General features: G+C 40.4%; 1 protein-coding gene across 1 annotated transcript in view; it reads left to right on the forward strand.

The window, feature by feature from the left end:
* Positions 1–463: 463 nt before the first annotated feature.
* Positions 464–14,125, forward strand: part of jakmip3 (Janus kinase and microtubule interacting protein 3) — a 34,333-nt gene continuing 20,671 nt past the window's right edge. The window contains 13 exon segments of the mRNA XM_063893663.1: positions 464–905; positions 1,226–1,420; positions 1,485–1,605; positions 1,608–1,726; positions 2,088–2,177; positions 2,179–2,322; positions 4,629–4,820; positions 5,818–5,931; positions 6,994–7,149; positions 8,509–8,643; positions 9,788–9,823; positions 10,034–10,081; positions 10,083–10,106. Of these exon segments, the coding sequence (XP_063749733.1) occupies positions 1,286–1,420; positions 1,485–1,605; positions 1,608–1,726; positions 2,088–2,177; positions 2,179–2,322; positions 4,629–4,820; positions 5,818–5,931; positions 6,994–7,149; positions 8,509–8,643; positions 9,788–9,823; positions 10,034–10,081; positions 10,083–10,106 (1,314 nt within the window). The 5' untranslated portion in view covers positions 464–905; positions 1,226–1,285.

Below are 14,125 nucleotides of genomic sequence, written 5' to 3' on the forward strand. Positions count from 1 at the left end.
TTTTTTCTAAATGTAATTTTTTGCGCCGGCCTTTTCTTTGGATGGTGTCTTTATTTATATGTTGGTGTTCTGACATTTCATTGGCTGTTGATGATGACGTATTTTAAATAAATGATTCCTCCAACCCACCGCTGTTATTATTTTCAGTCGTATGCGTTTACCTAAAGTAGACAGTGTTCACTTCTCCTTTATTGTTGTTGTTGTTGTTATTGTCTTTGTTGTTATTGTCTTTGTTGTTATTATTGTTATTATTATTATACATATATCGTATTTTTAGTCCCTAACCCTCTCCCTCCAAGTTAAAACTGTCAGACCTATTCAACAGTAAAACGTGTGTGTGTTTTATCATTGGTCATGTGTGTATCTGTGTGTGACGGGGCGCAGCCAGCAGAGGGAGACCGACAGCAGCTGTGAGTCACCCAGAAGCATGCTGGGAGGAGGAAGAGGAGGAAGAAGAGGAAGAGGAGGAAGAGGAGGATGGGAGCAGAGGCTGCAGAGATGCTAACATCACTGGCACACACACACTGATAGGAGCTAACTGCTAACAGAGAGAGGGAGAGAGAGAGAGAGAGAGGTGGAGGGAGTAGGATGCTGGCAGCACACACATACACACACACTGATAGGAGCTAACTGCTAACAGAGAGAGAGAGAGAGAGAGAGAGAGAGAGAGAGGTGGAGGGAGTAGGATGCTGGCAGCACACACAAACACACACACACTCAGTGCTGCAATGAAGCTAGCTTGTTAGCATGCTGAGGATAGACGGCTAACCTACTGATAAACACGCTGAAGCACACATTTATAGAGACACACACACACACACACATAAACACATTTATAGAGACATACACATTATTGGGATGCACACACACTCAGCGATGAAGAGTAGCAGGCTGACTATTGGGCGGTAAGTGTTCGGTGTGTGTGTGTGTGTGTTCAGTTGGGCCTGAACTGCCACTGTGTGTGTTGCCTTGGTAACAGTCATGTAGTGTGAGTTACCTGTCCTCCCAAAGCCTCCGGATACTGCTGTAGTACTCTATCATATATCATAGTACTGTAATACACTGCTGTACTGTGTTTCCACTTTTGCTTACATTGTGTGTGTGTGTGTGTGTGTGTGTGTGTGTGTGTGTGTGTGTGTGTGTGTGTGTGTGTGTGTGTGTGTGTGTGTGTGTGTGTGTGTCTGTGTCTGTGTCTGTGTCTGTGTCTGTGTGTGTGTGGGTCCAGATGTAGTCACAGCTAAGGTTGAAGGACAGGTGTTGGGGGAGGAGCCTGCAGGTGGGGGTGATGTCAAAGAAAGGAGTGGGGGGGCGAGGGAAGGGGGAGCGGCCCGACGCCATGGCAACTCTCCAAGCAGCCAATGAGGAGCTGAGGGCCAAACTGATGGACATCCAGATAGAACTACAGCATGAGAAGAACAAGGTCAGGTCTACAAGTCCAAGAGTTCCCGTGTCATATGACCAGAACTAACTCCTCCCCCCCACAGGTGAGCCGTCTGGAGCGGGAGAAGAGCCAGGAGCTGAAGGCGGAGCATCATCGATCCTCATTGGCTCTGACAGAGCTCAAAACCAAATTACACGAGGAGAGGACGAGGGAGCTGTCAATCACTCGGAGACTCTACTACGGCAACATGAGATGGAGCTGATGAGGGTCATCAAGATCAAAGACGCAGAAATACAAAGACTCAACGGGCTGGTCCTGACGCTGAGGGACGGGACTACAGACAAGGTGAGACACCTGTACCTGTAGATACCTGTCTGTCGGTTTGTCCTGTCCTGATGCTGAGGGGCAGGACCACAGACAAGGTGAGACAACTTTACCAGATACCTGTTTGTCTGTCCTGTTCTGACGCTGAGGGACGGGACTGCTGATAAATGCAAGTAAAGGAGACACCTTTACCTGCATTTCCCTGTCTGTATCTACACCCTGTCTGACATGGTGCTGACTCTGAGGGACGGGAACACAGACAATGTATATACTGTTACTGTTACGTATATATGGAACTTCGATAAGGGGAAACTTCAATAAGGGGAGACACCTTTACCTGTATCTCCCTTTCTCTCTACCTGTCTGTCTCCCCCCAGGTGAGCGCCCCCCCTTCTGGAGGCTGAGGGAGTCAAGGAGGATCTGGGACTCCGAGCGCTGTCGCCTCCTTCAGGAGATCCAGGATCTGAGGGCGGGCCAAGAAGAGTGCAGAGGAAGCTCTGAGCTCGGCTCAACAGGCGGGACAGACCAGAGCAGCAGAGCTCCGATCAGCTCATCACCAACACCAGGAGGAGCTGAACCGAACCAAGAGGGAGTGTGAGAGAGAGATCAGGAGACTGGTGAGACACACACACACACACACACACACACACACACACACACACACACACACACACACACACACACACACACACACACACACACACACACACACACACACACACACACACTGGTACAGTACAATGAACAGAGTCACAGACTGGTACAGACTGTGATGACTCTTCTCACAGCTGGACAGGAAACAGGAAGCAGCTGTTCTTCTTCATGAGTATTCAACAAAAACAACAGCAATGATAATGAAACATGGTTGTTCTATAGAGGACGACCTGACCACAACAGGTAGCATGGTAAATGGACTGTAATTATGTAGCACTTTCTCAGGAATCAGTATTCAACCCCTCAAAGCACCAGATCCACATGTTGACTGCACGGGGTGGGATTGAACCCACGACCTTCTGGATGAAAGAGGACCGCAATCCCTCACTGCCACACACTGAACGAAAAACATGGGAAACCGTTTCACGCTAAACTGAAACAATCCACTGAGAGCTGAAGATCAGAGACCGGTCACCTCCAGAAAAACTAGATCCTCATCATCTTCCAGAAAGACTGATCCCCATCATCATCCAGAGAGACTGATCCCCATCATCCTCCAGAGAGACTGATCCCCATCATCCTCCAGAGTGACTGATCCTCCTCCAGAGAGACTGATCCCCATCATCATCCAGAGAGACTGATCCCATCATAATCCAGAGTGACTGATCCTCCTCCAGAGAGACTGATCCTCATCATCTTCCAGAGAGACTGATCCCCATCATCCTCCAGAGTGACTGATCCTCCTCCAGAGAGACTGATCCCCATCATCATCCAGAGAGACTGATCCCCATCATCATCCAGAGTGACTGATCTCCTCCAGAGAGACTGATCCTCATCATCTCCAGAGAGACTGATCCTCATCATCTTCCAGATAGACTGATCCTCATCATCTTCCAGAGAGACTGATCCCCATCATCTTCAGAGAGACTGATCCCCATCATCGTCCAGATAGACTGATCCTCATCATCCTCCAGAGAGACTGATCCTCATCATTCTCCAGAGAGACTGGTGCCCCTCATCCTCCAGAGAGACTGGTCCCCATCATCTCCAGAGAGACTGATCCCCATCATCTTCCAGAGAGACTGATCCCCATCATCCTCCAGAGAGACTGATCTTCATCATCCTCCTCAGAGACTGATCCTCCTCCAGAGAGACTGATCCTCATCATCCTCCAGAGAGACTGATCCTCATCATCCTCCAGAGAGACTGATCCCCATCATCCTCCAGAGAGACTGATCTCATCATCCTCCAGAGAGACTGATCCTCATCATCCTCCAGAGAGACTGATCCTCATCATCCTCCAGAGAGACTGATCCTCATCATCTTCCAGAGAGACTGATCCCCATCATCCTCCAGAGAGACTGATCTTCATCAACCTCCTCAGAGACTGATCCTCCTTCCAGAGAGACTGATCCTCATCATCCTCCAGAGAGACTGATCCTCATCATCCTCCAGAGAGACTGATCCCCATCATCCTCCAGAGAGACTGATCTTCATCATCCTCCTCAGAGACTGATCGTCATCATCCTCCAGAGAGACTGATCCCCATCATCCTCCAGAGAGACTGATCTTCATCATCCTCCTCAGAGACTGATCGTCATTATCATAATCATCCTCCATCCTTCATGGACTCTGGGCTTTCTGTTTATTGCATTAGCACACAATAGTAACCACGATCAAGTATGGTTCTCGGAGAGAAACCTCCTCTCTACAATGAGGTGTTGGTTCCCAGGGAGGTACCTCTCCACCTGGATGAGGTGATGGTTTCCGGGGGAGAACCTCCCCACCAGAATGACGCGATTGTTCCTGGGGAGGAGGTGTTTGGCTCCTGCCAGGAGGAACATCTCCACCACGATGAGGGGGTTGGTTCCTGGGGAGGAACCTCTCCACCACTCTTTGTTTAAAAGAACATGTTAACATTTGGTTTGGTGTCCCATGGTTCCAGTCCACCGTCCGTCTCTCCTGCTGCACCGCTGTCTCAGAGACCTCCCGTTTCTGTCTTTACTGTTTATATTGCTTAGTGCGTAGTGTAACCCCTGTTCAGCCAATAGAAACCCAGACAGACTTTTGGACCGTCATTACTTTAAAATGAAACCAGTCACTTGTTGTTTCTCGTCCAATCAGTGAGGCCGTCATCCTGCGTCAAAAAAAACACTCACCTGTCCATCTCTCCATCTGCTTGTCTTTCTGTCTGTCTTTAACCCGTCTGTCTCCAACCCATCTGTCCCTGTCTTTCTGTGTACCTGTCTGTGTTCCTGTCTGTATGCAGATGGATGAGATAAAGCTGAAGGACCGTGCGGTCAGTGTTTTGGACAAAGCGTTGGGTCTGCAGGCGGGTCACGCGCACCGGTTGCAGCTGCAGACGCAGGCAGCCGAGCAGCAGATCGCAGCGCTGAGGGACGCTCAGAGGGGGGGGAGCCAGCCCAACACTAACCCCGCCCCTAACACCTGTCCTCATCTCGTAAGCCCTGCCTCTTCCTGCATTAACCCCATCCACTTCTTGTTTAACCACAGCATGCTAACTCTACTTCCTGTTTAACCACAGCATGCTAACTCTACTTCCTGTTTAATTACAGCATGCTAACATGCTAACTTCACTTCCTGTTGAACTACAGCATGCTAACATGCTAACTTCACTTTCTTTTTAACTACAGCATGCTAACATGCTAACTTCACTTTCTTTTTAACTACAGCATGCTAACATGCTAACTTCACTTCCTGTTTTCTCCTCCAGTAGCATTCCCCTCTCACACTTACCAATGCACTGCTTCTTGCTCACTGGGTCACCAGGTGATGAAACCAGTTTACAGCCTGTTTATTTATTTTACTTTTTGATCATCCAAAAACAATGAACTGGACTTCAGATTTACTTGCTGCCTTGGGAAGTTTGGTTTGTTTGTATTGGTTCAGCACCCAGGTGTACTTGTACTTGTGTAAATAGAGGAGTACTTCCTTCAGGAGCTCACCAGGTCCAGCTCTGTACATGACCTGCGGTAAATACCATCCTCCTAGGGTCTATGATATTTAATCTGAGAGGAGCAACTCTCAGGTACTATTACAACCATTTCTACTACTATTACTAACACTATTACTACTACTGCTGCATCACCTGCAGAGCCCCAAAGCTCTGTGACAGTTGTTAGTGAAATGCACCATAGAGAGTAGTAGTTGTGCTTCTCTTGTACCTAATGAGTGTGTGTGTGTGTGTGTTTGTGTGTGTGTGTGTGTGTGTGTGTGTGTGGTGTGGTGGGGGGGTGTGTGTGTGTGTGTGTGTGTGTGTGTGTGTGTGTGTGTGTGTGTGTGTGTGTGTGTGTGTGTGTGTGTGTGTGTGTGTGGGGGTGTGTGTGTGTGTGTGTGTGTGTGTGTGTGTGTGTGTGTGTGTGTGTGTGTGTGTGTGTGTGTGTGTGTGTGTGTGTGTGTGTGTGTGTGTGTGTGTGGGTGTATGTGTATGTGTATAGTCTCAGGAGGAACGGGACACTCGCAGGTTTCAGTTAAAAATCGCTGAGCTCAGCGCCGTGGTCAGGAAGCTGGAGGATCGAAACGCTCTGCTGTCAGAGGAACGCAATGAACTGGTACTGTGTACTGTGTGCAGTATTCTCTGTGTACTTTGTGCAGTATTCTCTGTGTACTGTGTGCAGTATTCTCTGTGTACTTTGTGCAGTATTCTCTGTGTACTGTGTGCAGTATTCTCTGTGTACTGTGTGCAGTATTCTCTGTGTACTGTGTGCAGTATTCTCTGTGTACTTTGTGCAGTATTCTCTGTGTACTGTGTGCAGTATTCTCTGTGCACTGTATGCAGTATTCTCTGTGTACTTTGTGCAGTATTCTCTGTGTACTGTATGCAGTATTCTCTGTGTACTGTATGCAGTATTCTCTGTGTACTGTGTGCAGTATTCTCTGTGCACTGTATGCAGTATTCTCTGTGTACTGTGTGCAGTATTCTCTGTGTACTTTGTGCAGTATTCTCTGTGTACTGTATGCAGTATTCTCTGTGTACTGTATGCAGTATTCTCTGTGTACTGTGTGCAGTATTCTCTGTGCACTGTATGCAGTATTCTCTGTGTACTGTATGCAGTATTCTCTGTGTACTTTGTGCAGTATTCTCTGTGCACTGTGTGCAGTATTCTCTGTGTACTGTATGCAGTATTCTCTGTGTACTGTGTGCAGTATTCTCTGTGCACTTTATGCAGTATTCTCTGTGTACTGTATGCAGTATTCTCTGTGTACTGTATGCAGTATTCTCTGTGTACTGTGTGCAGTATTCTCTGTGCACTGTATGCAGTATTCTCTGTGTACTGTATGCAGTATTCTCTGTGTACTGTATGCAGTATTCTCTGTGTACTGTGTGCAGTATTCTCTGTGCACTGTGTGCAGTATTCTCTGTGTACTGTATGCAGTATTCTCTGTGTACTGTGTGCAGTATTCTCTGTGCACTGTGTGCAGTATTCTCTGTGTACTGTATGCAGTATTCTCTGTGTACTGTATGCAGTATTCTCTGTGTACTGTATGCAGTATTCTCTGTGTACTGTATGCAGTATTCTCTGTGTACTGTATGCAGTATTCTCTGTGTACTATGTGCAGTATTCTCTGTGTACTTTGTGCAGTGTTTACAAATGTGTGCGTACTGTGTGTAGCTGAAGCGGCTGCGAGAGACGGAGAGTCAGTTCCTGCCTCTGCTCGATAAGAACCGGCGTCTGAGCAGGAAGAACGAGGAGATGGCGCTGTCATTGCGTCGCCTCGACAACAAGCTGCGCTTCGTCACGCAGGAAAACATGGAGATGGTAACTATGGTAACCCCTCACTCGTTATCTCGTACGTTGTCATGATTTATCCACGTTTGGGATTTATCCACATGTTTAGGATTTATCCACATGTTTAGGATTTATCCACGTTTGGGATTTATCCACATGTTTAGGATTTATCCACATGTTTAGGATTTATCCACATGTTTAGGATTTATCCACGTTTGGGATTTATCCACATGTTTAGGATTTATCCACATGTTTAGGATTTATCCATGTTTAGGATTTATCCATGTTTGGGATTTATCCACATGTTTAGGATTTATCCACATGTTTGGGATTTATCCACATGTTTAGGATTTATCCACATGTTTGGGATTTATCCATGTTTGGGATTTATCCACATGTTTAGGATTTATCCATGTTTAGGATTTATCCATGTTTGGGATTTATCCACATGTTTAGGATTTATCCACATGTTTGGGATTTATCCACATGTTTAGGATTTATCCACATGTTTAGGATTTATCCACATGTTTGGGATTTATCCATGTTTGGGATTTATCCACATGTTTAGGATTTATCCATGTTTGGGATTTATCCACATGTTTGGGATTTATCCACATGTTTGGGATTTATCCACATGTTTGGGATTTATCCACATGTTTGGGATTTATCCATGTTTAGGATTTATCCTCACGTTTAGGATTTATCCACGTTTAGGATTTATCCACATGTTTAGGATTTATCCTCACGTTTGGGATTTATCCACGTTTAGGATTTATCCACATGTTTAGGATTTATCCACATGTTTAGGATTTATCCACATGTTTGGGATTTATCCACATGTTTAGGATTTATCCATGTTTGGGATTTATCCACATGTTTAGGATTTATCCACATGTTTGGGATTTATCCACGTTTGGGATTTATCCACATGTTTGGGATTTATCCACGTGTTTGGGATTTATCCACATGTTTAGGATTTATCCACATGTTTGGGATTTATCCACATGTTTGGGATTTATCCACATGTTTAGGATTTATCCATGTTTGGGATTTATCCACATGTTTAGGATTTATCCACATGTTTGGGATTTATCCACGTTTGGGATTTATCCACATGTTTGGGATTTATCCATGTTTAGGATTTATCCACGTTTAGGATTTATCCACGTGTTTGGGATTTATCCACATGTTTAGGATTTATCCACATGTTTAGGATTTATCCACATGTTTGGGATTTATCCGCATGTTTGGGATTTATCCACATGTTTAGGATTTATCCACGTTTGGGATTTATCCATGTTTGGGATTTATCCACGTTTGGGATTTATCCATGTTTAGGATTTATCCATGTTTAGGATTTATCCTCATGTTTAGGATTTATCCACATGTCGTCCACAGCGAAGACCAAATTCCTTGAATGACCTGGACCGCAGCCGTTCTAGTTACCATGGTTACAGCCAGGACGAGAGAGAGATGGAGTTTCTACGGTTACAAGTTCTGGAGCAACAACACGTCATCGACGACCTGTCCAAGGTGAAGTTCTGTCAGACACTGAAATACTGTTACAAATATATAAACACATACTAAATACATACTGTAGTACAGTACTCAGTGTTACTGCTACATACTGTAGTACAGTACTCAGTGTTACTGCTACATACTGTAGTACAGTACTCAGTATTACTGCTACATACTGAAGTACAGTACTCAGTGTTACTGCTACATACTGTAGTACAGTACTCAGTGTTACTGCTACATACTGTAGTACAGTACTCACAGTGTTACTGCTACATACTGTAGTACAGTACTCAGTATTACTGCTACATACTGTAGTACAGTACTCACAGTGTTACTGCTACATACTGTAGTACAGTACTCAGTGTTACTGCTACATACTGTAGTACAGTACTCAGTATTACTGCTACATACTGCAGTACAGTACTCAGTATTACTGCTACATACTGTAGTACAGTACACACAGTGTTACTACTACATACTGTAGTACAGTACTCACAGTATTACTGCTAAATACTGTAGTACAGTACTCACAGTATTACTGCTAAATACTGTAGTACAGTACTCTCAGTGTTACTGCTACATACTGCAGTACAGTACTCTCAGTGTTACTGCTTCATACTGTAGTACAGTACTCAGTGTTACTGCTACATACTGTAGTACAGTACTCTCAGTGTTACTGCTTCATACTGTAGTACAGTACTCAGTGTTACTGCTACATACTGTAGTACAGTACTCACAGAATTACTGCTACATACTGTAGTACAGTACTCAGTATTACTGCTACATACTGTAGTACAGTACTCTCAGTGTTACTGCTACATACTGTAGTACAGTACTCACAGAATTACTGCTACATACTGTAGTACAGTACTCAGTGTTACTGCTACATACTGTAGTACAGTACTCAGTGTTACTGCTACATACTGTAGAACAGTACTCTTAGTGTTACTGCTACATACTGTAGTACAGTACTCACAGTATTACTGCTACATACTGTAGTACAGTACTCAGTGTTACTGCTACATACTGTAGTACAGTACTCACAGTATTACTGCTACATACTGTAGTACAGTACTCAGTATTACTGCTACATACTGTAGTACAGTACTCACAGTATTACTGCTACATACTGGTACTCACCTCTCTTTGTGTGTTCCAGGCTCTGGAGACTGCAGGTTATGTAAAGAATGTTATCGTAAGTATTTCATTTCATCTTCTTCACAAAGAAAACTACAGAAAAGACATGTCTCTAATTACTATGTAAAAAATATTCAACCAACCTGTGTGTGTATGTGTGTGTGTGTGTGTGTGTGTGTGTGTGTGTGTGTGTGTGTGTGTGTGTGTGTGTGTGTGTGTGTGTGTGTGTGTGTGTGTGTCTGTGTGTCTGTGTGTGTGTGTCCGGCAGGAAAGAGACATGTTACTGAGGTACAGACGCCAGGACTCAGTCAGGAGGGAAACGGACCTTTAGAGCCTGCAGGGTGAGGGTTCACAATAATACCTATAGTACTACTACTGCTATTACTACTATCATAACTAACAATACTACTACTGCTATTACTACTATCACAACTAACAATACTACTACTGCTATAACTACTATCACAACTAACAATACTACTACTGCTATTACTACTATCATAACTAACAATACTACTACTGCTATATACTACTATCACAACTAACAATACTACTACTGTTATTACAACTATCACAACTAACAATACTACTACTGCTATAACTACTATCACAACTAACAATACTACTACTGTTATTACAACTATCACAACTAACAATACTACTACTGCTATAACTACTATCACAACTAACAATACTACTACTGTTATTACTACTATCACAACTAACAATACTACTACGGTTATTACAACTATCATAACTAACAATACTACTACTGCTATAACTACTATCACAACTAACAATACTACTACTGCTATAACTACTATCACAACTAACAATACTACTACTGTTATTACAACTAACACAACTAACAATACTACTACTGCTATAACTACTATCACAACTAACAATACTACTACTGTTATTACAACTATCACAACTAACAATACTACTACTGCTATAACTACTATCACAACTAACAATACTACTACTGTTATTACTACTATCACAACTAACAATACTACTACGGTTATTACAACTATCATAACTAACAATACTACTACTGCTATAACTACTATCACAACTAACAATACTAATACGGTTATTACAACTATCATAACTAACAATACTACTACTGCTATTACTACTATCACAACTAACAATACTACTACTGCTATTACTACTATCATAACTAACAATACTACTACTGCTATTACTACTATCACAACTAACAATACTACTACTGTTATTACTACTATCACAACTAACAATACTACTACTGTTATTACTACTATCACAACTAACAATACTACTACTGTTATTACTACTATCATAACTAACAATACTACTACTGCTATTACTACTATCACAACTAACAATACTACTACTGCTATAACTACTATCACAACTAACAATACTACTACTGCTATTACTACTATCACAACTAACAATACTACTACTGCTATTACTACTATCATAACTAACAATACTACTACTGCTATTACTACTATCACAACTAACAATACTACTACTGCTATTACTACTATCATAACTAACAATACTACTACTGCTATTACTACTATCATAACTAACAATACTACTACTGTTATTACTACTATCACAACTAACAATACTACTACTGTTATTACAACTATCACAACTAACAATACTACTACTGTTATTACTACTATCACAACTAACAATACTACTACTGCTATAACTACTATCATAACTAACAATACTACTACTGCTATTACTACTATCACAACTAACAATACTACTACTGCTATTACTACTATCATAACTAACAATACTACTACTGCTATTACTACTATCACAACTAACAATACTACTACTGCTATTACTACTATCATAACTAACAATACTACTACTGCTATTACAACTATCACAACTAACAATACTACTACTGTTATTACTACTATCACAACTAACAATACTACTACTGCTATTACTACTATCATAACTAACAATACTACTACTGCTATTACTACTATCACAACTAACAATACTACTACTGCTATTACTACTATCATAACTAACAATACTACTACTGCTATTACTACTATCACAACTAACAATACTACTACTGTTATTACAACTATCACAACTAACAATACTACTACTGCTATTACTACTATCATAACTAACAATACTACTACTGTTATTACTACTATCACAACTAACAATACTACTACTGTTATTACAACTATCACAACTAACAATACTACTACTGTTATTACAACTATCATAACTAACAATACTACTACTGCTATAACTACTATCATAACTAACAATACTACTACTGTTATTACTACTATCACAACTAACAATACTACTACTGTTATTACAACTATCACAACTAACAATACTACTACTGCTATTACTACTATCACAACTAATAATACTACTACTGCTATTACTACTATCACAACTAACCATACTACTACTGCTATTACTACTATCACAACTAACAATACTACTACTGCTATTACTACTATCACAACTAACAATACTACTACTGTTATTACTACTATCACAACTAACAATACTACTACTGCTATTACAACTATCACAACTAACAATACTACTACTGCTATTACTACTATCACAACTAACAATACTACTACTGCTATTACTACTATCATAACTAACAATACTACTACTGCTATTACTACTATCACAACTAACAATACTACTACTGTTATTACTACTATCACAACTAACAATACTACTACTGTTATTACTACTATCACAACTAACAATACTACTACTGTTATTACAACTATCACAACTAACAATACTACTACTGCTATTACTACTATCACAACTAACAATACTACTACTGTTATTACTACTATCACAACTAACAATACTACTACTGCTATTACTACTATCACAACTAACAATACTACTACTGCTATTACTACTATCATAACTAACAATACTACTACTGCTATTACTACTATCACAACTAACAATACTACTACTGCTATTACTACTATCACAACTAACAATACTACTACTGTTATTACTACTATCACAACTAACAATACTACTACTGCTATACTACTATCACAACTAACAATACTACTACTGCTATTACTACTATCACAACTAACAATACTACTACTGTTATTACTACTATCACAACTAACAATACTACTACTGCTATTACTACTATCACAACTAACAATACTACTACGGTTATTACAACTATCATAACTAACAATACTACTACTGCTATTACTACTATCATAACTAACAATACTACTACTGTTATTACAACTATCACAACTAACAATACTACTACTGCTATTACTACTATCATAACTAACAATACTACTACTGCTATTACAACTATCACAACTAACAATACTACTACTGTTATTACTACTATCATAACTAACAATACTACTACTGCTATAACTACTATCACAACTAACAATACTACTACTGCTATTACTACTATCATAACTAACAATACTACTACTGCTATAACTACTATCACAACTAACAATACTACTACTGCTATTACTACTATCATAACTAACAATACTACTACTGCTATTACTACTATCATAACTAACAATACTACTACTGCTATTACTACTATCACAACTAACAATACTACTACTGTTATTACTACTATCACAACTAACAATACTACTACTGCTATTACTACTATCACAACTAACAATACTACTACTGCTATTACTACTATCACAACTAACAATACTACTACTGCTATTACTACTATCATAACTAACAATACTACTACTGCTATTACTACTATCACAACTAACAATACTACTACTGTTATTACAACTATCACAACTAACAATACTACTACTGCTATTACTACTATCATAACTAACAATACTACTACTGCTATTACTACTATCACAACTAACAATACTACTACTGTTATTACTACTATCACAACTAACAATACTACTACTGCTATTACTACTATCATAACTAACAATACTACTACTGCTATTACTACTATCACAACTAACAATACTACTACTGCTATTACTACTATCACAACTAACAATACTACTACTGCTATTACTACTATCACAACTAACAATACTACTACTGTTATTACTACTATCACAACTAACAATACTACTACTGCTATTACTACTATCACAACTAACAATACTACTACTGCTATTACTACTATCACAACTAACAATACTACTACTGCTATTACTACTATCACAACTAACAATACTACTACTGTTATTACTACTATCACAACTAACAATACTACTACTGCTATTACTACTATCACAACTAACAATACTACTACTGTTATTACTACTATCACAACTAA

This window comes from Eleginops maclovinus, chromosome 10, assembly GCF_036324505.1.
Source record: "Eleginops maclovinus isolate JMC-PN-2008 ecotype Puerto Natales chromosome 10, JC_Emac_rtc_rv5, whole genome shotgun sequence".
NCBI lineage: Eukaryota > Metazoa > Chordata > Actinopteri > Perciformes > Eleginopidae > Eleginops > Eleginops maclovinus.